The sequence below is a fragment of the Hemiscyllium ocellatum genome, chromosome 10 (genome assembly GCF_020745735.1).
Source record: "Hemiscyllium ocellatum isolate sHemOce1 chromosome 10, sHemOce1.pat.X.cur, whole genome shotgun sequence".
In the NCBI taxonomy this organism is placed as follows: Eukaryota; Metazoa; Chordata; class Chondrichthyes; order Orectolobiformes; family Hemiscylliidae; genus Hemiscyllium; species Hemiscyllium ocellatum.
Window position 1 is genome coordinate 1,422,404 of NC_083410.1, and position 27,984 is coordinate 1,450,387.

The window sequence follows — 27,984 nt, forward strand, 5'->3', positions numbered from 1 at the left end:
AAGCAGATATAGGGACAGAGCTTCCACTCGAAGTCTCGTCACAGCCAGAACAGGTAAGAGAATCAGGACTTACTTTCTATTTATTCATAATGGGGGAGATATTGGTGACTTGTTTAATAGTGACTAGCGTAAATACACTGAAATTCTTACAGGTCTCTTATGTTTCAGCATTTATTGCATACGTCCTGGACATTTGTAAGATCATCCAGATATTCCTGTCCTGACTTATCTCACCAATACTGCAGCACTGTCCCAGCCTGCTGTCCTGTCTCTCCTACACCCCACACCCCACACCCTGCTGTCCACTCTCTCCTACACCCCACACCCTGCTGTCCAGTCTCTCCTACACCCCACACCCCACACCCTGCTATCCAGTCTCTCCTACACCCCACACACCACACCCTGCTGTCCTGTCTCTCCTACACCCCACACCCCACACCCTGCTGTCCACTCTCTCCTACACCCCACACCCTGCTGTCCTGTCTCTCCTACACCCCACACCCCACACCCTGCTGTCCAGCCTCTCCTACACCCCACACCCTGCTATCCAGTCTCTCCTACACCCCACACCCCACACCCTGCTGTCCAGCCTCTCCTACACCCCACACCCTGCTATCCAGTCTCTCCTACACCCCACACCCCACACCCTGCTGTTCAGCCTCTCCTACACCCCACACCCTGCAATCCAGTCTCTCCTACACCCCACACCCCACACCCCACACCCTGATGTCCAGTCTCTCCTACATCCTACACCCCACAACCTGCTGTCCAGTCTCTCCTACACCCCACACCCTACACCCCACACCCTGCTGTCCAGTCTCTCCTACACCCCACACCACACACCCCACACCCCACACCCTGCTGTCCAGACTCTCCTACACCCTACACCCCACACCCTGCTGTCCAGTCTCTCCTACACCCCACACCACACACCCCACACCCCACACCCTGCTGTCCAGACTCTCCTACACCCTACACCCCACACCCTGCTGTCCAGTCTCTTCTACATCCTACATCCCACACCCTGTTGTCCAGTCTCTCGTACACCCCACACCCTGTTGTCCAGTCTCTCCTACACCCCACACCCTGTTGTCCAGTCTCTCGTACACCCCACACACCACACCCTGCTGTCCAGTCTCTCCTACACCCCACACCACACACCCTGCTGTCCAGCCTCTCCTACACCCCACACCCTGCTGTCCAGTCTCTCCTACACCCCACACCCCACACCCCACACCCTGCTGTCCAGTCTCTCCTACATCCCACACCACACACCCTGCTGTCCAGTCTCTCCTACACCCCACACCCTGCTGTCCTGTCTCTCCTACACCCCACACCCCACACCCTGGTGTCCAGTCTCCCCTACACCCCACACCCTGCTGTCCAGTCTCTCCTACACCCCACACCCTGCTGTCCTGTCTCTCCTACACCCCACACCCTGCTGTCCAGTCTCTCCTACACCCCACACCCTGCTGTCCAGTCTCTCCTACATCCCACACCACACACCCTGCTGTCCAGTCTCTCCGACACCCCACACCCTGCTGTCCAGTCTCTCCTACACCCCACACCCCACACCCTGCTGTCCAGTCTCTCCTACACCCCACACCCCACACTCTGCTGTCCAGTCTCTCGTACACCCCACACCCCACACCCTGCTGTCCAGTCTCTCGTACACCCCACACCCCACACCCTGCTGTCCAGTCTCTCGTACACCCCACACCCCACACCCTGCTGTCCAGTCTCTCGTACACCCCACACCCCACACCCTGCTGTCCAGTCTCTCCTACACCCCACACCCCACACCCTGCTGTCCAGTCTCTCCTACACCCCACACTCTGCTGTCCTGTCTCTCCGACACTCCACACCCTGGTGTCCAGTCTCCCCTACACCCCACACCTCACACCCCACACCCTGCTGTCTAGTCTCTCCTACACCCCACACCCTGCTGTCTAGTCTCTCCTACACCCCACACTCCACACCCTCCTGTCCAGTCTCTCCTACACCCCACACCCCACACCCTCCTGTCCTGTCTCTCCTACACCCTGCACCCCACACCCTGCTGTCCAGTCTCTCCGACACCCCACACCCTGCTGTCCAGTCTCTCCTACACCCTGCACCCCACACCCAACTGTCCACTCTCTCCTACACCCCACGCCCTGCTGTCCAGACTCTCCTACACCCCACACCACACACCCTGTTGTCCAGTCTCTCCCACACCTCACACCCTCCTGTCCAGTCTCTCCTACACCCCACACCCCACACTGTGTTGTCCAGTCTCTCCTACACCCCACACCCTGCTGTCCAGTCTCTCCTACACCCCACACCCTGCTGTCCAGTCTCTCTTACACCCCACAGCCCACACCCTCCTGTCCAGTCTCTCCTACACCCCACACCCTGCTGTCGACTCTCTCCTACACCCCACGCCCTGCTGTCCAAACTCTCCAATACTCCACACGCCATGCTCTTCTGTCGAATCTCTCCTGCACCCCACACCCTGTTGTCCAGTCTCTCCTACACCCTACACCCCTCAAGCTACTGTCCAGTGTCTCCTACACCCTACACCCTGCTGTCCACTCTCTCCTACACCCTACACCCTGCTGTCCACTCTCTCCTACACCCCACACCCTGCTGTCCTGTCTCTCCTACACCCCACACCCTGCTGTCCTGTCTCTCCTACACCCTACACCCTGCTGTCCAGTCTCTCCTGCACCGCACACCCTGTTGTCCAGTCTCTCCTACACCCTACACCCCTCAAGCTACTGTCCAGTGTCTCCTACACCCCACATCCTGCTGTCCTGTCTCTCCTACACCCCACACCCCACAGACTGCTGTCCAGATTATTTTTAAATATATTTAATATTTTACCAATTAATTTACATTAAGGGGTAAGACATATTAGGAGACCCCTAAACCATAGTCTGCTTGTCTGTCTATATGTGGGACGCTGGGCACATTAACAGGGCCAGGGAGCTGCATGCGTGTAAGACGTGCATTCAGCTGTAGTTCCTAGATGTCCGAGTTCGGAGTTGGAGCAGCGTCTGTGGACATTGAGTAACATTTCTGAGGTGGTGAGTATTACAGATAGCGAGGTGGTCACACCGCAGAGTCAAACTCCACAGGAAGGGAATGGGTGAGCAGGAGGGCTACACAGGCAGTACAGGAATCTCCTGTGGCTATTTCCCTGCAAAACACACTTACCGTTTTGGATGCTGTCGAGGGGAATGGCATCTCGGGGATAACAGTATCAGGCAAACTCTTGCACCATGATTGGCTCTCCTGCAGGGTGAGGGTGACATCGGTATGCACATGGTATAGTTCTAGGGGATTCAATCATAGGGGAAGTGGATAGTCATTTTTGTGTCTGCAAATGAGTCCAGGATGGTGTGTTGCCTCCCTCGTGCCCGGGTCCTGGATGTCTTGGGGCAGTTGCGAGACATTCTGAAGGGGGAGGATGAACAACCAGCGATCGAGATACATGTTGGTACTAATGACATTGGTTAAAAAGGATGAGATCCGTGAAATGTGCACCTCAAATGTTGTTATCTCAGGATTACTGCCACAAGCTAGTCAGAGGAGAATCAGCAATATATATAGGATGCACATGTGGCTGGAACGATGGTATGAGGGGAGGGTTTCAGGTATGTGACACATTGAACCGGTTCTGGGGGAGGTGGGACCTCTACACCTAGGCAGGACTGGGACAGGTCACACCTGGGCAGGGCTGGGACAGGTTACACCGGGGCAGGACTGGGACAGGTCACACCTGGGCAGGACTGGGACAGGTTACACCGGGACAGGGCTGGGACAGGTTACACCGGGGCAGGACTGGGACAGGTTACACCAGGGCAGGACTGGGACAGGTTACACCGGGGAAGGACTGGGACAGGTTACACCGGGCAGGGCTGGGACAGGTTACACCGGGACAGGGCTGGGACAGGTTACACCGGGGCAGGGCTGGGACAGGTTACACCTGGGCAGGGCTGGGACAGGTTACACCGGGGCAGGGCTGGGACAGGTTACACCGGGGCAGGGCTGGGACAGGTTACACCGGGCAGGGCTGGGACAGGTTACACCGGGGCAGGGCTGGGACAGGTTACACCGGGGCAGGGCTGGGACAGGTTACACCGGGGCAGGACTGGGACAGGTTACACCTGGGCAGGGCTGGGACAGGTTACACCGGGGAAGGACTGGGACAGGTTACACCGGGGCAGGACTGGGACAGGTTACACCGGGGCAGGACTGGGACAGGTTACACTGGGGAAGGACTGGGACAGGTTACACCGGGGCAGGGCTGGGACAGGTTACACCGGGGCAGGGCTGGGACAGGTTACACCGGGGAAGGACTGGGACAGGTTACACCGGGGCAGGACTGGGACAGGTTACCCCGGGGCAGGACTGGGACAGGTTACACCGGGGCAGGGCTGGGACAGGTTACACCGGGGCAGGGCTGGGACAGGTTACACCGGGGAAGGACTGGGACAGGTTACACCGGGGCAGGGCTGGGACAGGTTACACCGGGGCAGGATTGGGACAGGTTACACCGGGGCAGGGCTGGGACAGGTTACACCGGGGCAGGGCTGGGACAGGTTACACCGGGGCAGGGCTGGGACAGGTTACACCGGGGCAGGACTGGGACAGGTTACACCGGGGCAGGGCTGGGACAGGTTACACCGGGGCAGGACTGGGACAGGTTACACCGGGGCAGGGCTGGGACAGGTTACACCGGGGCAGGACTGGGACAGGTTACACCGGGGCAGGGCTGGGACAGGTTACACCGGGGCAGGACTGGGACTGATAACCTTGAGGGGGTACTTGGTAGAGTGATTGGGGAGGGTTTAAACTATTGTGGCAGGGGGACTTGGAACCAGAGCAGTAGAGCGGTAGATGCAGAGGTAGAAACCAAGGCAACATTACTAAGAACAAGAACAGGCAGGAAATGCTGCTAAAACAGCAGGGGAGGTGTCTGAAAAACATGTGTTTCATTGTGAAATGTATAATAGGCAATATAGATGAAGTTAGAGTTTGGTTAGTACTTGAAACTATGATATTATTCTGATTAAGGAGACTTAGAGTGTGGGCGGCACGGTGGCACAGTGGTTAGCACTGCTGTCTCACAGCGCCTGAGACCCAGGTTCATATCCCGTCTCAGGCGACTGACTGTGTGGAGTTTGCACGTTCTCCCCGTGTCTGCGTGGGTTTCCTCCGGGTGCTCCGGTTTCCTCCCACTGTCCAAAGATGTGCGGGTCAGGTGAATTGGCCATGCTAAATTGCCCGTAGTGTTAGGTAGGGGTAAATGTAGGGGTACGGGTGGGTTGCACTTCGGCGGGTCGGTGTGGACTTGTTGGGCCGAAGGGCCTGTTTCCACACTGTAAGTCTAGTCTAGTCTAGTCTAGAGTCATCGAGATGTGCAGCATGGAAATAGATCTGCAGTCCCCACTTTCTTCCAGTATATAAACTGTCCAGCAAGGGAAGGGGTTTGGGGAAATGAGCCCGGCCAGGTGACTGAAGTTTCAGTGGGGGAGCATTTTGAGAGTAGTGACCATTATACAGTTGGCTTTAAGATACTCATGGATAAGGATAACAGCAGTCCTTGGGTAAAGGTGTTAAATTGGAGGAAGGCAAACTACAACCATATTAAGTAGGAACTGGAGAATTTTAATTGGAGTCAATTGTTTGAGAGTAAATCTGCATTGGACATGTAGGAATATTTCATCTGGTAGTTGATAAGAGTTCAGGAGCAGCACGTTTCTACAAGAATGAAGGATAGGTATGGCACGCTGCCAGGGAGATGGTGGAAGCAGGCGCATTAGTAGCATTCAAGAGGCACCTGGAATACACCAATAGGAAGGGAATAGAGGGAGACGGATCCTGTAAGTGAAGGTAGTTTTAGTATGAAAGGGAAAAATGTGCAGGCTTGGAGGGCTGAAGGGCCTGTTCCTGTGCTATATTATGCTTTGCTCTGAGTTCTTTGTTCTTTGTCTCATTGCACTTCCCCCTTTCTCAATCTATCACCATTCAGATGTAAACCAGTTTTCCTTTTTTGCTTTTAAAGTGGATAACCTCACATTTGTCAACATTATCCTAAATTTAGGCCACTCCCCCAGCCTGTCCAAATCACACTTCAACATCTCAGCATTTTCCCACCTAGCTTTGTATCATTTGCAAACTTGGAGATAACACATTTAGTTCCCTCATCTAAATCACCTACGTATATTTTATAAATATTATGGACAGGTTACATGCAGGAAGGATGTTCCTGATGTTAGTGAATCCAGAACCAGCGGTCATCATTTAAGGATAAGGGGCATTAACCCACCCACAGACCCTGGCACCCCACCCCAACTAGAGAAATCAAAGGTGTATTTCAAAGGTTTCACAGCATCTTCATTCACTCTCTCTGGAGGTTTATTCCTCTTCGATTAGTCTTTATCTGCCATTTATTTTTTCTTAAATGAATATCCACGTTAAATTGGAGTTTTAACCATCATACTTACCTTCATATGGTCATCTCCAGAGTGAAAAGTCCCACTCTCTTTCTCTGGCCATTGCTGTGGGGAATGTCAAAGCTGTCAGGGAGTTTAAAGCTATGGATAGCATCTAATCAAAGTGGATGAAGGATGTGGCAGCTTTCAAATGATTCCAGAGGCAAGAAGTCTCCACTTGGGGGTAGCTGGTGGTTGGTCAGGATAGGGCTTTCTCTGCCGTTGTCATTTACTCAGGGCTACATCATGTAGTTCATGCTGTTATGTTGCAATGGGATATGGCAAGAATACAGCCCCCAAAATATAGGTCCTTACCTCAGTCAGGACAGGGATTGGATCTACGTAGTAAGAGTCATTCTTCAGTTAACTCTTAGCCAAATGAGCTATAACTCACACTCTGACTTTCAGAGATTCCCTCAGGTCTGCCCATCATGGTTAAGTCTCTTTCAGTGGCTGAGCAGAACTGACCACAATAGACAAGATGGGTCTGTAGCATGAGGCACAGTGTACTGGGGAAGGGTTTCTGACCCATGTCATTTCCTGTTTTCTTTGCTGGAAGGAATTTCTGCTCCTGAGACCTGACTATCATGCAGCAGTCCACATGGAGAAGTATCCTGGTGATGTTCAGCATGGCGTGGACTCTGACATCTGGCCAGCTGGGGGATTGCTGGGACCAAAGCAAGTGCAAGAAGCTGTTTTCAACTCCAAAAGTGATGGTAAGCAAGAATCCAACTAAAATACTCACACAATCACTCACTGCAATTACCGTTGGAGAAACTGAAGTCATTGTCTCCATTCTTGACTGAACCTTGGGTCAGTAATCCCTGAGTATTATTCTGGTCACTGACTGAACATTGTTTAGCACCTTTCAGTTCTATTTAACATCCAGCTGAGCTCTGGGCTACTTATTGTCTTCATCATAAAAGCATTGCCCACCACCAGCTCATCTATAGTGGAAATCCTCATGCAAGTTTTCAACTCTCACATTCTGCCCATTTAAAATTCTGCTGCCAAATATCTAAAGTAGACAAGCAGGAGGCTGAAGGAACACAGCAAGGAAGGCAGCATCAAGAGGTGGAGAAATATATGGTTCAGGTATAACCCTTACTCAGGAATGTCGACTTCTCCCCCACCTGATGCTGCCTGGCTCGCTGTCTTCTTCCAGCTTCCTGCCTGTTTATTTTGGATTTCTGCATCTGCACCTTTTTTTGTCTCTAACCAAGTATCTAAATATAACCACTTACCTTTCACCCATGAGTTTGTTGACCTACATTCGCCCTTTCATTGGCAACAGCATGAATTTAACACAACCATCATGTGGAAATCACTTCATGGCCTCACCCACTTATTGTGGTTAGGGTGGTGGCCTCGTAATATTATCACCAGACTATTAATCCAGAGAGCTGGGTAATGTTCTAGGTACAAAAAATGCTGGAGATCACAGTGGGTCAGGTCGCTCCCAGGAAGAGAAAGCAAGCTCATGTTTCCAGTCAAGGTGACTTCATCAGAGCTGACATGAAGTGTGGAGGGGACAGACGATCAGAATTTCTGTCAGACAGAAGAGCAAAGCTTCTTCAGGGTGGGTATTCCTCAAAGAGACATGGCAGTTCATTAAACACAATGTAGGAGCAAATTGCTGCAGATGCTGGAACCTGTACTGAAAACAAACGTGCTGGAGATCACAGTGGGTCAGGCAGCATCCATGGAGAAAAACCAAGCTGATGGAAGGCTGGTGTGCGAGATGCACTGGACTGTGTTCACAACTTTGTAGTTTCTTGCAGTCTTGCCAAACCAAGCTACAATGCGTTAGGATAGGATGCTTTCTATGGTGTATCTATAAAAATTGGTTAGAGTCATAGAACCATAGATTATTATAGCATGGAAACTGGTCTTTCAGCCCAAACTGGTCCACGCTGACCATTGTGTCCACTCAGTTAGTTCCCGTTGTTGCATTTTGGCCATATCCCACTAAACCCTTTCCCAGCCTTGTACCAATCCAAATTTAAAAAAAAACGTTGCTATTGTACCTGCCTTAACCATTTTCTCTGGCAGACCATTCCATACATAGAACACAGAACATTGAATGTAGAACATGACAGTTCAGTATAGGCCCTTTGGCACTTGATGGTGCATTGAAATGTGGAACCAATCTGAAGCCCATCCACCCTACACTATTCCATTTTCATCCATATGTCTATCCAATGACCATTTAAATGTCCTTAAAGTTGGCGAGTCTACTACTTTTGCAGGCAGAGTGTTCCACACACTTATTACTCTCTGAGTAAACGACCTCTGACATCTGTCCTATATCTGTAATTTCTCAGTTTGAAGCTATGTCTCCTTGTGCTAGCCATCACCATCTGAGGAAAAAGGCTCTCACTGTCCACCTTATCTAACCCTCTTGATTATCTTATATATCTCAATTAAGTCCCCTCTCAACCTTCTTCTCTCTAATGAAAACAGCTTCAAGTCCCTCAGCCTTTCCTCGTAAGACCTTCCCTCCATACCAGGCAACATCCGAGTAAATCTCCTCTGAATCTTTGCTAAAGTTTCCACATCCTTTGTATAATGTGGTGACCAGAACTTTACACAATACTCCAAATGTGGCCGCACCAGTATCTTGTACAGGGTCTCATGGTTCCGAAACTCAATCCCTCGAACAATAAGCGTTAACACAACATATGCCTTCTTAACAACCCTATCGACCTGGGTGACAACTTTCAGGACAGCGAGATCTCTCTGCTCATCGACTACCAAGAATCTTACCGTTAGCCCAGTCAACTATTCTTGTTGCACCTTCCAAAGTGAATCATCTCACACTTTTCCACATTAAACTCCATTTGCCACCTCTCAGCCCAGCTCTGCAGCTTATCCATGTCCCTCTGTAACCTAAAACATCCTTCAGCACTATCTACAACTCCATTGACCCTAGTGTCATCGGCAAATTTACTAACTCATCCTCCTACCCTCTCATCTCGGTCATTTATAAAAATGACAAACAGCAGTGGCCCTAAAATAGATCCTTGCAGTACCCACTAGCTGAACTCTAGGATGAACATTTCCCAATAACTACCATCCTCTGTCTTCTATCAGCTAGCCAATTTCTGATTCAAACTGCTAAATCACCCTCAATCCCATGCGTCCATATTTTGTGCAATAGCCTACCATGGGAACGTTATCAAATTCCTTACTGAAATCCAGTAAGGAATGCAGTAGCTGTTCCTTGAATAAGCTCCAGATTTCAATTGTGCCCATCCCCTGCAGTTTCCTTCCCCATCCTATGCATCCTAAATCTTGCCTAATCGCATCATAATTACCTTTCTCGCAGCAATAACAGTATATACCTCTCCCTTCCCATCGCTAAACTAAACATAACTGAATTGTGGTCAATATCACTAAAGTGCTTACCTACCTCCAAATCTAACACTTGGTCAGTTTCATTCCCAAATACCAAATCCAATATGGCTTCACCCCTTGTTGGCCTGTCTATATACTGTGTCAGGAAACCATCCTACACACATTGGACAAAATCTGATCCATCTAAAGTACTCGAACTATAGTTTTGGGGCGGCATGGTGGCTCGGTGGTTAGCACTGCTTCCTCACAGTCCCAGGGACCCAGGTTTGATTCCCACCTCGGGTGACTGTCCGTGTGGAGTTTGCGCATTCTCCCCGTGTCTGCGTGGGTTTCCTCTCACAGGTCAGGTGAATTGGCCATGCTAAATTGCCCATAGTGTTAGGTGCATTAGCTAGGGGTAAATATAGGGTAGGGGAATGGGTCGGGGAGGGTTACTCTTTGGAGGGTTGGTGTGGATTTGTTGGGCTGAAGGGCCTGTTTCCATATTGTAGGGAACCTAATCTATTTCCAGTCAAATTTTGGAACGTTAAAGCCCCCATAGCAACTACCCTGTTATCCTTGCTTCTATCCAGAATCATCTTTGTAATCCTTTCCTCTACATCTCTGGAACTACTCGGAGGCCAATAGAAAGTTCCCAACAGGGTGACCTCTCCTTTCCTGTTTCTAACCTCAGTCCATAGTACCTTAGTAGACGAGTCCTCAAACATCCTTTCTGCCACAGTAATGCTGTCCTTGACTAACAATGCCATACCTCCCCCTTTTTTAACCATATTCTCTGTTCTTACCGAAATATCTGATTTCCAGAATCTGCAACAATCATTCTTGTTCCTGCTCTAATCATGTGTCCAAAATGGCCAAAACTTCGGAGTCCCAGGTACCAACCCATGCTGCAGGTTCACCCACCTTATTCCGGATGCTCCTGGTGTTAAAGTAGACACACTTCAAACCACCTTCCTGCCTGCCAGTGAACTTTTGTGACCTTGAAACCATATTTTTGACTTCATTACTCTCAACCTCCTGGACACTGGAACTACAATTCAGGTTCCCAATTCCCTGCTGAATAAGTTTAAACTCTCCCAAAGAGCATTAACAAATTCTCCCCCGGCAGGAGATTGGTACCCATTCTGTTTGTAGAGGTCCCACGTACCCCTGAATAAGCTGCAATTATCCAGGCATCTGAAACCCTCCCTCGTGCACCATCCCTGTAGCCACGTGTTCAACTCCTCTCTCTCTCTCTATTCCTCACCTCACTTGCATGTGGCATGGGCAACAAACCAGAGATAACAACTTTGTTTGTTCTAGCTCTAAGCTTCCACCCTAGTTCCCTGAATTTCTACCTTAAATCCCCATCCCTATTCCTACTATGTCGTTGGTGCTTATGTGGACCATGACTTGGGGTTGCTCTCCCTCCCCCTCAAGGATCCCGAAAGCACAATTCAAGACATCATGAACCCTGGCACTTGGGAGGCAACACACTAATTGTGAGTCTCTCTTGATCCCCCAGAACTTCCTGTCTGTCCCCCTAACTATGGAGTCCCCAATGACTAATGCTCTGCTCATCTCCACCTTTCCTTTCTGAGCAACAGGGACAGACTCTGTGCCAGAGACCTGTACCCCATGGCTTACCCCTGGCAAGTCGTTCCCTCCACCAGTATCCAAACACTATACTTGTTATTGAGGGGAACGGCCACAGGGGATCCCTGCACTGCCTGTTGGTTCCCTTTCCATCCCCTGACAGTAATGATGCACCACTCTCTACATGAAGACGTTGCCCCTCAGGTCCTTGTTAAATCTTTCCCCTCTCACATTAAACCGATGCCCTCTGGTTTTCAATTCCCCATCCCTGGGAAAAAAACAAAATGCCCCTCACAATTTTATACACGTCAGTAAGGTGACCCATCATTCTCCTATGTTCCAAGGAATAAAGTCCTCTTCTGGCCATCCTCTCCCTATAACTCAAGCCTCCGAGTCCTGGCAACTTGAGGCCAGACCCCCTCAAAACCTTTCCAGAAGGTCACCCAGAACTGACCTATTTGAGTTGTTTTAGGGCAGGATGGTTATTCCAGGAGTGATGCAGCTGGTCAAACTACTCAGATTTAAACAAATAGAATTCACTTACAGACCACCAAATGAAACACAAACAAAAAAGAACAGAATATGGAATAACTTCACCTATCTGAAAAACCAACCAACTCTTAATGATGCTATTCCAATTTCTTGCAACATCCCCATAAACACACCCCTTGGCAAAAAAAAGGTAAATTCAAGCCCGGGTTCTCACAGGAGTGATGTTAGAGAGAGAGGATTTGCTGAAGCATGGATCCTCTGTCCCTCCCAAACTAAACAAACCCCAGAGCTGGGAGAATTGGCCTCTCCCCTTTCATTGTGTAACTGTTCTAAAAAAACTGAAAGGCATTCCCTTATTGCTGACTTGGGCAGTCTCTGGTAGCTATATCAGCACCTCTGCCTTTTACAATTCCTTTTGGAATAAAACAAGGACCAACGTAACCTTGTTAAAGGAGCAGCATTGTCACATTTTCCAGTTTGTTATTGTCTTTCCAATAACAAGGTGACCGAAACTGTACAGAATGCTCTAAGTGTGGCCTCACTAATGACCTATGCAACTGTAACAATCCCTGTACTCAATGCCCCGACTGATGAAGGCTAGCATGCTAAATACCTTCTTCACCACTTTGTCTATCTCAGACACTGCTTTTAACGAACTATGTATGTGTATTCCTCAGTCCCTCTGTTCCACTACACTCCTCACTTGGCTTGATTTTCCAAAATGCAACACCTTACACTTGTCTGTATTGAATTGCTTTTACCAACCCTCAGCCCACTTCCCTAAATGATCAAGATCCCTCTGGAAATTTTGATAACTTCCCTCGCTATCGATACCTCCTAATTATGAATCATCTACAAGCTTATTAATCCTTCCTGATGAAGGACTTTTGCCCAAAATGTTGATTTTCCTGCTCGTCAGATGCTGCCTGACCTGCTGTGCTTTTCCAGTGCAACTCTAATCTAGAAACTTACTAATTATGCCTTGTACATCCACATCCAGATTATGTATGAAAATAACAAATAGCAAAGGTCCCAGCACCTTCCTTGTGGCACAGCGCTAGTCACTGGTCTCCAGTCCAGGAAACAACCTTCAAACATCATCCTCTGCTTCCTACCATCAAGCCAATTTTGAATCTAATTAGCTAGCTCTGCCTGGATTCCATGCGACCTAACCTTCACAATTAGCCTGTGATATGGGACTTTATCAAAGGTCTTACTAAAGTCTGTACAGACAATATCCATTGCTTTCCTCTCACCTGTGCTAGAGTCATAGAGTCATAGAGATGTACAGCACCTTCAGTCCAACCCATCCATGCCAACCAGATATCCCAACCCAATCTAGCTCCACCTGCCAGCACCTGGCCCATATCCCTCCAAACCCTTCCTATTCATATACCCATCCAAATGCCTCTTAAATGTTGCAATTGTACCAGCCTCCACCACATCCTCTGGCAGCTCATTCCATACAAGTACCACCCTCTGCTTGAAAAGGTTGCCCCTTAGGACTCTTTTATATCTTTCCTCTCTCACCCTAAACCTATGCCTTCTAGCTTTGGACTCCCCGACTCCAGGGAAAAGACTTTGTCTATTTATCATATCCATGCCCCTCATAATTTTGTAAACCTCTATAAGGTCACCCCTCAGCCTCCGACGTTCTGGGGAAAACAGCCCCAGCCTGTTCAGCCTCTCCCTGTAGCTCAGATCCTCCAACCCTGGCAAAATCCTTGTAAATCTTTTCTGAACCCTTTCAAGTTTCTCAACATCTTTCCGATAGGAAGGAGACTAGAATTGCACGCAATATTCCAATAGTGGCCTAACCAATGTCCTGTACAGCCGCAACATGACTTCCCAACTCCTATATCAATACTCTGACCAATAAAGGAAAGCATACCAAATGCCTCCTTCACTATCCTATCTACCTGTGACTCCACTTTCAAGGAGCAATGAACCTGCACTCCAAGGTTTCTTTGTTCAGCAACACTCCCTAAGACCTTACCATTAAGTGTATAAGTCTGGCTAAGATTTGTTTTCCCAAAATGCAGCACCTCACATTTATCTGAATTAAACTCCATCTGCCACTTCTCAGCCCATTGGCCCATCTTGTCCAGATCCTGTTGTAATCTGAGGTAACCCTCTTCGCTGTCCACTACACCTCCAATTTTGGTGTCGTCTGCCAACTTACTAACTGTACCTCTTATGCTCGCATCCAAATCATTTATGTAAATGACAAAAATAGAGGTCCCAGCATCGATCCTTGTGGCACTCCACTGGTCACAGGCCTCCAGTCTGAAAAACAACCCTCCACCACCACCCTCTGTCTTCTACCTTTGAGTCAGTTCTGTATCCAAATGGCTCGTTCTCCCTGTATTCCGTGAGATCTAACCTTGCTAATCAGTCTCCCATGGGGAACCTTGTCGAACGCCTTACTGAAGTCCATATAGATCACATCTACTGCTCTGCCCTCATCAATCCTCTTTGTTAGTTCTTCAAAAAACTGAATCAAGTTTGTGAGACATGATTTCCCACCCACAAAGCCATGTTGACTATCCTGAATCAGTCCTTGCCTTTCCAAATAGATGTACATCCTGTCCCTCAGGATTCCCTCCAACGACGTGCCCACCACCGAGGTCAGGCTCACCGGTCTACAGTTCCCTGGCTTGTCTTTACCACCCTTCTTAAACAGTGCCAACCTCCAGTCTTCCGGCACCTCACCTGTGACTATCGATGATACAAATATCTCAGCACGAGGCCCAGCAACCACTTCTCTACCTTCCCAGAGAGTTCTCAGGTACAGCTGATCAAACCCTGGGGATTTATCCACCTTTAACCATTTCAAGACATCCAGCACTTCCTCCTCTGTAATCTGGACATTTTGCAAGATGTCACCATCCTCTTGGTTGTCTCTTCAAAAAACTCTAAAAGATTTATCAGGCATGACTTCCCATGTACAAAATCCATGCTGGCTATCCCTAATCAGGTCTTGACTATCCAAATATTGGTTGATCCTGTCCCTCAGTTTGCAACAACTTGCCTCCCACTGATGTCAGGCTCACTGGCCTGTAACTCCCTGGCTTGTCTTTCCTACCTTTCTTAAAAGTAGAACAACATTGGCCACCCTCCAGTTTTCAGGAACGTCACCAGAGGCTAAAGACGAAGCAAAAATCTTTGCAAGGGCCTCTGCAATTTCTTCCCCAGCTTCCAACAATGTCTAAGGATGGATTTGATCAGGCCCAGGGCTTTATCTACTTTAATGTGTTTTACAGCTGCAAACGCCTTCCCTCTGGTGACATGTATGTGTCCCAAAACATCCCCAATTGTTTCTCTTATTTCCTTAGTCTCCATGATTCTCTCCTTAGTAATCACTGAGGAGAAACATTTATTAAAAATCTCCTACATCTCCTTTGGCTCCACACATAGATGGTCAAGCTGGTCTTTAAGGGAACCAATTCTCTCCCTATCCACTCTTCTACTCTTAATACAGCTGTAGAGCCTCTTGGGATTATCTTTAACCTGATCTGCCAGGTCCAGCACATCCCCTCTTTTTGCTTTTCTGATTTCCCTCTGAAGTGTGCTTCTACAGTTTTTGTAGTCATCTGGGGATTCACTTTTGAGCAATAGCTTAAACCCAATGTATGCCATCTTCTTTTTCCTGACCAGTGCCTCAATAGCCCTCGTCATCCAGGGATCCCTAAACCTGCCAGTTTTTAACCTTCAGCCAATAGGGACATTCTGTCCCTGCACTCTTGATATCATACTATTAAAAGAGTCCCATTTGTTAGTCACTCCTTTTCCTTTTAAGAAACTCACCCATCAACCTCTGCTAGATCCTAATGCCCCCAAAATTGGCCCTGCTCTAGTTTGGCACCTTAAGCTGTGGGCCTCCCTTATCTTCATTCACAACTCTGTTAAAACTAAGACAGTTCTCGTCCTTTTGGACATGTGAAATTTCCTTAATCTCAAGAGGAAGCAAAGAATTTGTTGTACTTTCATGACCATTAGATCGGCATGGGTGGACTAGGATAGATTGTCAGTGATCGTCACTCACAAGAACTTGACACTCATGAGTATCTCCAGCTCAGTACCAATATGCAAACAGGGATGTGCCCTCCACTCCACTTCCTCAAGTCAATTACTAACTCCTTTGTTTTGTTGATGTTGGTGGAGAGATGATTGCCTTTGCATCATGCTGCTAAGCTCTCTACTTCTTTCCTGTATTCTATTTCATCATTTTGTGAGATCCTCCCTACAACGATGGTGTCATCAGTAAACGTTTAAATGGAGTTGGGGCAGAGTTTTGCAATACAGTGTATAAGGAGTACAGTAGTGGGGGCTGAGTATGCAGCCTTGCGGGGCTCTGGTGTTGAGGATTAGGGTGGAGGAGATGCCACCTATTCTTACTGATTGTGGTCTATGGGTCTATGGAACTTACTTCCAAAAAGCACTATGAGTGCACCCACACGATATGGACTGCAGTGGTTCAGGAGAGCAGCTCACCACCATCTTCCAAGGGCAAGAAATGCTGGCCCAGCCAGTATTGCCCACATCCCATGAATGAATTAAAATACATTGAAGTTGGATCCTTGCCCCTGAGCTTGTCTTTCTAACCCTAACTTAAAGTCCAATGGCACAGATGTGAATGAGATAGAACATAGAACATAGAAAAATACAGCGCAGTACAGGCCCTTCGGCCCTCGATGTTGCGTCGACTGAAGCCTACCTAACCTACACTAGCCCAATAACCTCCATATGCTTGTCCAATGCCCGCTTAAATGACCATAAAGAGGGAGAGTCCAGCACTGCTACTGGCAGGGCATTCCATGAACTCACAACCCACTGAGTAAAGAATCTACCCCTAACATCTGTCCTATACCTACCACCCCTTAATTTAAAGCTGTGTCCCCTAGTAACAGCTGACTCCATTAGCGGAAAAAGGTTCTCACTGTCAACCCTATCTAAACCCCTAATCATCTTGTACACCTCTATCAAATCTCCCCTAAACCTTCTTTTCTCCAATGAGGACAGCCCCAAGTGCCTCAGCCTTTCCTGGCAAGGGATTGATCCCGATTCCCTTCCTTCCACAACTTTGTAACCTACCCACACTCAATGGCAGGGTTACTTGTCCCTGTGTCATAATCATAGCATCCATGTACTGTATAGAGTGGCTATAGCACTGAAGGAGGTGAAAGTGAGGACTGCAGATGCTGGAGATCAGAGTCTAGATCAGAGTGGTGCTGGAAAAGCACAGCAGGTCAGGCAGCATCTGAGGAGCAGGAAAATCGATGTCGCAGACAAAAGCTGGAAACATTAATTTCCCTGCTCCTCGAATGCTGCCTGACCTGCTGTGCTCTCCCATAGCACTACTTAGCCCATACCTCCAAATGGAGCACATATAAGGACTATGTAAGCAGTCCAATCTCATTCCTCTACCCTGCAAGTTTATTTCCTGAAGGTACCATTTGATTTCCTTTTGAAATCAGTGTTATTCTCCATCTCACCAATTTTGTAGGTGCCAGGTTATTACCACTTGGGGCGTAAAATGGTCTTTCTCACATTCCCGTTATGCCTCATCAAACTCACAGAAATGTATAACATGGAATGTACCCATTTGGTCCTTAATGGTTTTGTCAGTTGAGAAGCAGTCAAGCAATCAATCCTACCTTCCAGCATTTGATCTGTACCCAGAAAGTTTCAGCACTTCAAGTGCACAATTCAAGTAAATTTTAAGTGTTCTGAGGGTTTTTGCCTGTAACTCCATTTTGTCCTATAAAGGTTGGACCTCCAAAGGTTAGAAGTAGAAGAGGTGACCTCAATCAAACTGATTTGCTTGTGGGAGGAGAGCTGGGGTGGGCTATTCTAGAATCAGGGTCACAGTCTCAGAATAAAAGGTAAGTCATTTCGGACGGTGTTGAGGAGGAACCTCTTCACTGGTGAAAGGGTGGTGAATCTTTGGAATTCTCTATCCTATGGAGCTGCAGGGGGTCAGTCGTTGAATTCCAGGCAAAGTTTGACAGCTTCCGAGATGTTAAAAATGATTCTTGAGATATTTAAAAAGGTGCCACATCAAAGATTATCTCAGAAAATAAAAGCTCTTGAGGGAGTATGCATAACAGAGAGAACGTATAAGAGGGTCTCTTTCTGAGAGCAGGATGAAGAGTCTTGCAGAGGTCTGTGCCAGGGCCTTAACCTTTTACAGTTTACATCAATGACTTGAATTATAGGAGCAAAGGTATAAGACCTTATGACATTGGAGCAGAAATGACACTTGGCCCATTGAATCCTCTCCACCATTCAGTGAGATCATGGCTGATCTGATTACCCTCAACTCACTTTCCAGCCTTTTCATAATCATGATTACCTTAAAGATTAGAAAGCTGTCTACCTTAGCCTTGATTATACTTAACAAATTAATCTTCAAAGCCCTATGTGGTAAAGAATTCATAGACTTTCCAACCACTGAGAGAAGAAATTCCTTTTTATCTCTGTCTTAAATGGTAAACCATCACTCTGAGGTTACACTCCCTGGTCTGCGACTATTAATAAAAGGGGAAACAACCTTTCTTCATTTTCCCTGCCAAGGCCACTGTGGATTTTTCGCTGTTTAATTAAGGTCTCCTCTTGATCCTCTAAACTTGAATGAGTATAGGCCCAACCTTCCTAACTTTTCTTCATGAGTCAGTGCCTCGAATCTGGGTATCAGCCTTGTGCATCTTCTCTGGACTGCACCCTTACAGAAGGGGCACAAAAATGTCCATCGTATTCCAGCTGTGGTCTGACTAGTATCTTTTATAATTTTTAAAACTCTCCATACTTTTATAACATGTTTATTTTGAAACCAAGGCCAAAATTCCTTTTTCCTTTCCTATTACCCACTGAAGTTGGATAATAGCTTTTGTTGATGCATGGACAAGGACTCTCAAATCCTTCATTTCTGTAGCTTTCTGCAGTTTTTTTTCTCTATTTAAATAATATTCAACTCCTCTCTTCTTCCTGCCAAACTGCATAACCTCACATTTCCCCATATTATATTCCATCTGCCATGTTTTTGTCCACTTGCTCAACCTCTCTTTGTTCCTCTGCAGACTCTTTGTGTCACCTTCACCACTTTCTTTTCAACCTATTGTTATGTCATCCGCAAACTTGGGTATAGTACTTTCATTTTCCACATTCAAGTCAATAATATATATTGTAAATAACTGTGGCCCCTGCATTGATCCCTGTGGCACTAGTTACAGGTTGTTACCCTGAAAATGCCTCCTTTATCTCAACTCTCTGTCTTCTATTATTGGCTCCTATTTATTGATTTTAGCTCCACCTTCAACATCATAGTTCCAACAAAACTCATCTCCAAACTCTGAGACCTCAGACTGTGCTCCCCCACCCCCAACCCCGCTGTAACTGGATCCTGGATTTCCTGACCCACAGCCTGCAATCAGTAATGATGGGTGACAACATCTCTTCCACAATAATCCTCAACACTAATGCCCTGCACGGCTGTGTACTCAGCCCCTTACTGTACTCATTTTACACTCACCAAATTCAACTCAAACTTCATATACAAATTTGCTGATGACACCACCATAGTGAACCAGATCTCAAATACCAACAAGATCGAGTACAGGAAAGAGATAGAAAGTTTACTTACATGGTGTTAAGACAACAATCTCTCCCTCAATGTCAGCCAAACAAAGCTGCTGGCTCTCAGGAAGCAGGGTAGAGGACACGCCCCTGTCTGTATCAATGATGCTGTGGTGCAGGTGGGGGTCATACCGTCTGCTTTTCTTTACGTTTCTTTCCTTTTTCTCTCTCCTCTTGTTTTCTTTTCTCTCTGCTATTTTCATTTACTTACCTCTTGGTGATGAGCTTGGTCATGGTGATGGCTTTAGCAGTTCTGAGTGGGCCTTGCAATGCAGACTTGAGTAGGCTCAACCCCAATACGGACTCATGGCAGTGGTATTGAATGTGAGCTTAGGTCCCCAGCAGCTTCTGCATTGTCAAGGTGGTCCTAGCATTGACACTTAGCTGCTATTATGGAATTGAGTTTGGGTTATTAGTGCTGTCTGCTTCCAGCACAGATTCATGGAGGTGGTGGGGGTGAATTTGGGCTCAGTATGAGAGCTGGCAGCATCAGCAATGGACTCAAAGCAGAGTTGAGCTCGGGCTGGTGTGGTACCCAGCAGCATCAGTGAGGTCTGCATTGGCAAGATCCAGTAGGAACTGATAGTGTTGAGGGCATTGGTGGAGGTGAGTTGGCACTGATGACTGGTGACTTTTGCTCCAGTAGCAGCAGCATGGTGACATCATAGACTATAGAATCCCTACAGTGTGGAAACAGGCCATTTGGCCCAACAAATCCACACTGACCCTCCAAAGAGTAATCCATCCAGATCAATTCCCCAACCCTATTACTCACCCTTTACCCCTGACTAATGCACCTAACCTACACATCCCTGAACACTATGGGCAATTTAGCATGGCCAATTCAGCGAACCTGCAAATCTTTGGCTTGTGGGAGGAAACCGGAGCATCCAGGTGAAACCCACGTAGACACGGAGAGAACGTGCTGCCACACAGACAGCTGCCCGACCCTGGAATCAAACCCGGGTCCCTGGTGCTGTGAGGCTCCAGTGCTAACCACTGAGCCAACGTGCCACCTGGACTCATGCCCGGCTACCAGGTGCATGACTGAACACTGAACAAGAAGGACTATAAAGGTGAACACTTTCTTTATTTCTTCATTTTTCTGCCTTTATATTCTATGTTTTGGTTTATTTTTCTGTGTTTTACGATGGCGCCAGAAAGTGGCAACACTATACAACACATTTCACTGTATTTTGTAACAAGATACATGTGAAAATAAATAAATAAAATAAATAAAAAAGTGTGAAACCACATGCCAACAGTTACCAGACTTATGAACAGACCTTCACATATATGTAGAGATTTTTCTTTGCACTTTTTCTGTGGCTACAGCACCATATTCTGCATTCGGTTCTGTTATGCTGATGTACTTGCATAATGCACGATTTGTCAAGTTAGCATGCACAACGATACTTTTCACTGTTTCTTTGTACATGTGACAATAATAAATCAAGTCAAATATGAATTAGTCTACCGCCTAGCCATGCTCTTGTTAAGTAGTCTAATGTGTGGCTCCTTATCAAATGCTTTCTGAAAATCCAAATAGATTACATCCACTGCTTCTCCATATCCAACTTGTTACCCATTCAAAGAGTTATAGTAAATTTGTCAGGTATGATTCCCATTTCATAAAACCATGTTCAGTTTGATTTATTGATATACTGAAGCACAGTGAAATACTTTGTTTACGAGCAGTACAGGCAGATCAGAGTAAACAAAGGTGTACAGAATATTTAGTAATTTTGGAGAACTATTAATATCTTCTTCTCTAAAACTTATGCCCCTCAATCACTAAGGAGCCTATGTTTACTTTAGCTTGTCTCTTCCTTTTAGTTATTTAAAAGGTAACTGGTTGTTATCTATATCAATGATTTGGATGAGAATGTCCGAGGAATGATTAGTAAGTTTGCTAATGACACTAAAGTAGGCGGGATTGTGGACAGTGAGGAAGGTTATCAGAAATTGCAGCAGGACCTTGATCAGCTGGGGAAGTGGGCCAAGAAATGGTAAATGGAGTTTAATATAGATAAGTGTTAGCTCTTGCATTTTGGAAAATCAAATCAAGGTCGGAGTTTCATAGTGAATGGCAGGGCCTTAAGGAGTGTAGTGGAACAGAGCGACCTTGGAGTCCCAGGTAGACAGGGTAGTGAAGGAGGCTTTGGAACACCGGCCTGCATCAGTCAGGACATTGAGTATAGGAGTTGGGAAGTTATGTTGCAGTTAGACAGGACGTTGGTGAGGCTGCACTTGGCGCATTGTGTTCAGTTTTGGTCACCTTGTTATAAGAAGAAATTTACAAGGATGTTGCCTGGACTCAATGGTCTGAGCTATCGGGAGAAGTTGGACAAGCCAGGAGGTTTTTCTTTAGAACATAGGCGACTGAGGAGGGTTCTTATAGACGTGTATAAGATCATGAGAGGCATGGATAGGGTGAATACATTCAGTCTTTTTCCCAGGGTTGGGGAATTGAGGACTAGAGGGCATCAGTTTAAGGTTAGAAGGGAAAGAATAAAAGGGAACCTGAGGGCCAACTCTTTTAAATAGAGGGTGGGGCGCATATGGAATGAGCTGCCAGCGGAAGTGGTTGAGGCGGGTACATTAACAACATTTAAAAAGCATTTGGACAAATACATGGATAGAAAAGGATTAGAAGGATATGGGCCAAGTGCAGGGAAATTGAGTTAGCATTGAGGGAAAATTTGGTTGGCATGGAGCAGTTTGGGCCAAAGGGCCTGTCTCCATGCTGCAGGACTCTCTGACTCTGAGCTCTTGCTGTCTGCCTTAATATTACTTGCAAGTTTACCCTCAAAATCTTTTTCAGTCATTTTTTGGTAGCTTTTAAAACTCTCTTAATCCTCTTGCTTATTATTAATCTTTACCATATTTAATGTGTTTTAAAAAAAATTTAATTCTTATACTATTCTTAATTTCCCTGGTTAACTGTGGTTGGCTTATACCCATTCTAAACTCCTTCTTCCTCATTGGAATATGTCTTTTCTGAACGCTATGAACTATGGGCTAGGTGATCCAAGTTTTAGTGGGATAGCATTTTGGCAATAGTGATCATAATTCCATTACTTCTAGGATAATTATAAAAAAGAAGATTGCTTCTTGGGTGAAAGTGCTAACATGGGGGAGGGTTAATTATGACAGTATGAGGCAGTAACTGGAAAAATTGGATTAGGGCCAGCTGTTTGAAGATAAATCCACACCTGACATGTTGGAATCCTTTAAAAGCCAGTTGACCAGAGTTCAGGACTTGCTTGTTCCTCTGAGGATGAAAGATAAAGATAGCAAGATTTGAGAATCTTGGGTGCTGAGAAATCTAAGTTTAGTTAAAAAGAAAATGGAAGCATATGTAAGGTTTAGGAAACTGAAATCAAACCAGGTACTTGAGTATAAAGGAAGCAGAACAGAAGGTAAAAAACAAAATTAGTGGGGTAGAAGGAACCATGAAATATCTTTGGCAAATTGGATTAAGGAGAATCCCAAGGCATTTCTGATGTCTGTTAGCAGCAAAAGGGTAATTAGGGAAGGACAAAGGTGGGAATTTATGTGTGGAGCCAGAAGACATGGATGAGGTTCTCAATGAGTCCTTTGCATCGGTGTTCACCAAGGAGAAGTACATGGATAATGATGAATTTAGGGCTTGTTGACATTAAGGAGTAAGTGTTGAGTGTGTTGAAAAATATTAAGATAGATAAATCCCTAGGGCCTGATTGGATCTATCCCAAAATAATGAAGGAGGCAAGGGAGGAGATTTGTGGGGCCTTGACAGAGATCTTTGTGTCCTCTTTAACCACAGGTGAGTTCCCAAAAGACTGGGGCGTAGCCAATATTGTTCCTTTGTTCTGGAAGAGCAACAAAGATAATCTAGGAAATTATAGGCCAGTGAGCCTCACATCATTGTGAGGGAAATTATTGGAGATGATTTTTAGGGACAAGATTGACTTGCATTTGAGAAAAATAGACTTATTAGAAATAGTCAGCATGAATTTATGCAGAGGAGTTTAAAAATGTGGTGCTGGAAAAACACAGCAGGCCAGGCAGCATCCGAGGAGCAGGAGAATTGACGTTTTGGGCATAAGCCCTTAAACGTCGGTTTTCCTGCTCCTCGGATGCCACCTGGCCTGCTGTGTTTTTCCAGCACCACATTTTTCAACTCTGGAAACCCAGCATCTGCAGTCCTCACTTTCTCCTTTATGCAGAGGAGGCCTTATCTCACAATAATAGTTTTTGTAATTGATTAATGAAGGTTAGGCAGTAGATGGTATTTACATGACTTTACTGAAGTATTTGACAAAGTCCCTCATGATAGGCTGGTCCAGAAAGTCAATTTTTTAAGATTATTCATTTGTGGGATGTTAGCATCATTAGCTGGCCAGCATTTACTGCCATCTCTAGTTGCCCCTTGAGAAGGTGGGGGTGAGCTGCCTTCTTGAATCACTGCAATCCGCCTGCTGTGGAATGACCCACAATGCCCTGAGGGAGGGAATTCTAGGACCTTCATCAGTGACAGCGAAGGAACAATGATAGATTTCCATGTTGAGATGGTGAGTGGCTTGGAGGGGAACTTGAAAGTGGGGTTCATGTGTATCTGCTGCCCTCGTCCTTCGAGATGGAAGTGGTTGTGGATGCCTCACAACATCCAGGACCCGGGTTTGATCCCAGCCTCGGGCGCTGTCTATGTGGAGTTTGCACATACTCCCTGTGTCTACATAGGTTTCCTCCGGGTGCTCTGCCTTCATCCCACAATCCAAAGATGTGCAGGTCAGGTAAATTGGCCATGCTCAATTGCCCACAGTGTTCAGAGATATATAGGTTAGGTGCATTAGTCAGGGGAAATGTAGAGTAATTGGGTCGGGTGAATGGGACTGGGTAGGATACTCTTCAGAGGGTCGGTGTGGACTTTGAGGGCTGAAGGGCCTGTTTCTATACTGTAGGGATTCCATGATACTCACCACAGTATTCCTAGTCTCTGACCTATTCTTGTAGTCACTGTGTTTATGTGACGAGTCCAGTTGAGTTTCTCATCAATGGTAACTCCAGGATGTTGATACTGGGAGACTCAGTGATGGGAACATCATCGAATATCAAGTGACAGTGGTTCGATTGTCTCTAAATGATGATGGGCATTACCTAGCATTTGTGTGGTGTGAATGTTCCTTGCCACTTGTCAGTCCAAACCTGGACATTGTCCAGGTCTTGTTCCATTTGAACATGTACTGCTTCAGTTTCTTGAGGAGTCACAAATGATACTGAACATTGCACAACCACTGGTGAACATCTCCAATTCTGACCTTATGATGGAGGAAAATCATTGATGAAGCAACTGAAGATGGTTGAGCTGCGGTCATTACCCTGAGGAATTCCTGCAAAAATGTCCTGGAGCTAAGGTGACTGATCTCAATCAACCAGGTGAGGATGATAGATTTCCTTCCCTGAAGGACATCAGTGAATGAAATGAATTTTTCTTACAATCAACAAATAATTTCATAGTCATCAGTAGATTTTTAATTCCAGATTTTTAAAACTGAATTTAAATTCCACCATCTGCCATTCACACCCAGGTCCCCAGAACATAATCTGAATTTCTGGATTGATAGTCTAGTGATAATAATACTGGGCCCCTTTATTGCACGGAATTTATGATGAGTTGGCAAGTTGGATACCAAATTGGCTTGGTCATGGAAGATACTTATGGAGGGGTGTTTTTCTGACTGGAAGTTTATGATCACTGGTGATCAGCAAGGATCAGTGCTGCGACCTCCGTTGTTAAAACACTAATTTGACCTCAGCTGGAGATTGCACCCAGATCTGTGCACCATACTTTAAGATTGTGATCACATTGGAGAAGTGCAGAAGAGACCATGATAGCATTTGCACGGATATGGAATTTCAATGATGAGGAATACGAAAAGCTGAGATTGTTTTCGCTAGGGGGAGGTGATTTGATAGAAGTTTTCAAACTCCCAATGGGCCCGAACAGTGTAGATTGGGAGAAACCATTGCCATTCATAAAAGGATTGAGAATCAGAGGACACAGATTTAAAATAACTAGTGAATAAAACAAAAATGATATTAGGAAATGTTTTTATTACGCAGCCAGTGTTTCAATTCTGGAATGCTTTGAGGTTGTGATGGAGATAAGTTCTTTCAGGTGCAGGTTCATAGTTCCTTGAAAGTGGAGTCACAGGTGGACAGGATAATGAAGAAGGTGTTTTGGTATACTTGCCTTTAATGATCAATGCATTGAGTACAGGAGTTGGGAGGTCATGTTGCCACTGTACAGGACATTGGTTAGGCCACTTTTGGAATATTGTGTTTAATTCTGGTCTTCCGGATATAGGAAGGATGTTATGAAACTTGAGAAGGATTTAAAAGGATGCTGCAGGGATGGAGGGGGCGTTGAAGCCATAGGGAGAGGCGAGGTAGGACTGGGTCTATTTTCCCTGGATTATTGGAAGCTTTTATACAAGTTTATAAAATTATGAGGGGCATGGATAGGGTGAATAGTCAAGGTCCTTTCCCCAGGGTAGGAGAATCCAGAACAGGTTTAAGGTGAGAGGAGAAAGATTTAGAAGGGACCTAAGGGTCATCTTTTTCATGCAGATGGTGGTATGTGTATGGAATGAGCTGTCAGCTGAGGTGGCGGCGGCTGGTACAATTATATTTAAAAGGCATCTGGATGGATATATGAATAGGAAAGGTTTAGAGGGATGAGGGCCAAGTGCTGGCAAATGGGACTAGATTAATTTAGGATATCTGGTCAACATGCAAGAGTTGGACTGAAGGTCTGTTTCCGTGCTGTACATCTCTATGACTATGAATCTATGACTCAATGTAGGTATTCAAAAGGGAATTAGATGGCTATTTGAAAAGGAATTATGTGCAGGTTTAACAGGAGAAAGCAGTCTAATGGAACAAAGCGAAGTGTTCATTTGGAGAGTTGTTGCAGACATGATGGGACATGGGCCTCCTTCTGCACTGTTCCAGTTTTGTGAATCCATGAGGCCTGCACTGATATGATATTTTGACAAACTCTGTGTTCAAGTCAAGGTATATCAAAAATGTGTGCATGGAAGTAACAATTCATCTTCCATTTGTTCTTAACAGGAATGTATTGAAGCCTGCAAAGTGGACAAGACCCTTGAATCTCCAATCTATCCTGGAAATGGCCACCTGCAGCCAATTGAAGAAAGCATCAGGAATTATGTGATGGGCCATTTCCGCTGGAATAAATTTGGGAAAAAAAGAGGCAATAACACTGAGATTTCAGACAACAAACGAGAAGATGAACCTGTTCTGGCATTCCTGAGTAACCTCCCTGCTATAGAGTCCCAGACCTCTCAGATAGAAGGTGAGGAGATGGAAATTCCATTTCCTAGGGAGGATGATAAGAGATCCTACTCTATGGAACATTTCCGCTGGGGGAAGCCAATGGGCAGGAAGAAGAGGCCTATTAAAGTCTACCCAAATAGCTTTGATGATGATTCATTGGAGAATATGAGTCCTGAACTGAAGCGTGAAGCATCTGTTGATTTTGACTACCCAGTAAAGCCTACTGAAGTAGGTGAAGAGGAGATGCTGGAAGATCTCAAGAAGAAAGAGAAGAAGAATTACAAAATGAACCATTTCAGGTGGGGCAGGGGACCACAGAGTTTAGATCCTGATGGTGTGCATCTACAGCCATTGCAGTTTCTAAACATTGAAGATGTGCGCCAGGAAAACATGGACAATGGCTTCCCTGAACAAGAGGCGAAAAAAGATGAGGAAGATTACAATTTTGGCCACTTCCGATGGAGTATACCACTGAAAGACAAGCGTTACGGAGGTTTTATGAAGTCTTGGGATGAGAGAGATCAAAAGCCACTTCTGACTCTCTTCAGGAATGTCATTGTCAAAGATGACCATGAGAAGAAGGCTGAAAATCAATAGATAGGCAAACCCCAATGAAGATTCTTAGCTGTATGATATAGGAGCAGTCTATAGATCTACAATAACAATTCTAAGAAGCTGTTGTTGAACTAGAAAGGAACCTGTGCAATGTACCTTGTGCGGTTTACTGTATGTAGCAATCAATAAAAGAGTTAATATTGTACATAAAGGCTTCAATGAGTCTGCGACCCAATCATGGACTGTGCAAAGATTTTCCTATTTATTGAGCTGTACAATATGTAAATGAAGGATGGAAAATACACTCTTTTTTGCAAACCAAGTCAATCTCCTGGGATGTGATTATTTTTATGTACATTATGTTGTAAAATGAGTTGTGCAGCCCTTCATTCCACTAATTACATGCCAAAGTTGTGTATTCTACAGGATTATTATGCAAATCCCCTAACTTTAGGAATAAACAATAAAGTAACAAAAGTCCATGCAATTCCTCCCAGTGCCTAGACCAGTGACTAGGATATTTTTAAAACTCATTCAGGGGTTT

The 27,984-nt window shown here is 46.0% G+C and overlaps 1 protein-coding gene across 1 annotated transcript; it reads left to right on the forward strand.

Moving 5' to 3' along the window:
- On the forward strand, positions 1–27,682 carry pomca (proopiomelanocortin a). The gene is made up of 3 exons (XM_060830721.1): positions 1–53; positions 7,042–7,198; positions 26,661–27,682. Exons 2-3 carry the CDS (start codon positions 7,070–7,072, stop codon positions 27,480–27,482), a joined length of 951 nt encoding a protein of 316 aa, XP_060686704.1. The 5' UTR covers positions 1–53; positions 7,042–7,069; the 3' UTR covers positions 27,483–27,682.
- The last annotated feature ends 302 nt before the right edge of the window (positions 27,683–27,984 follow it).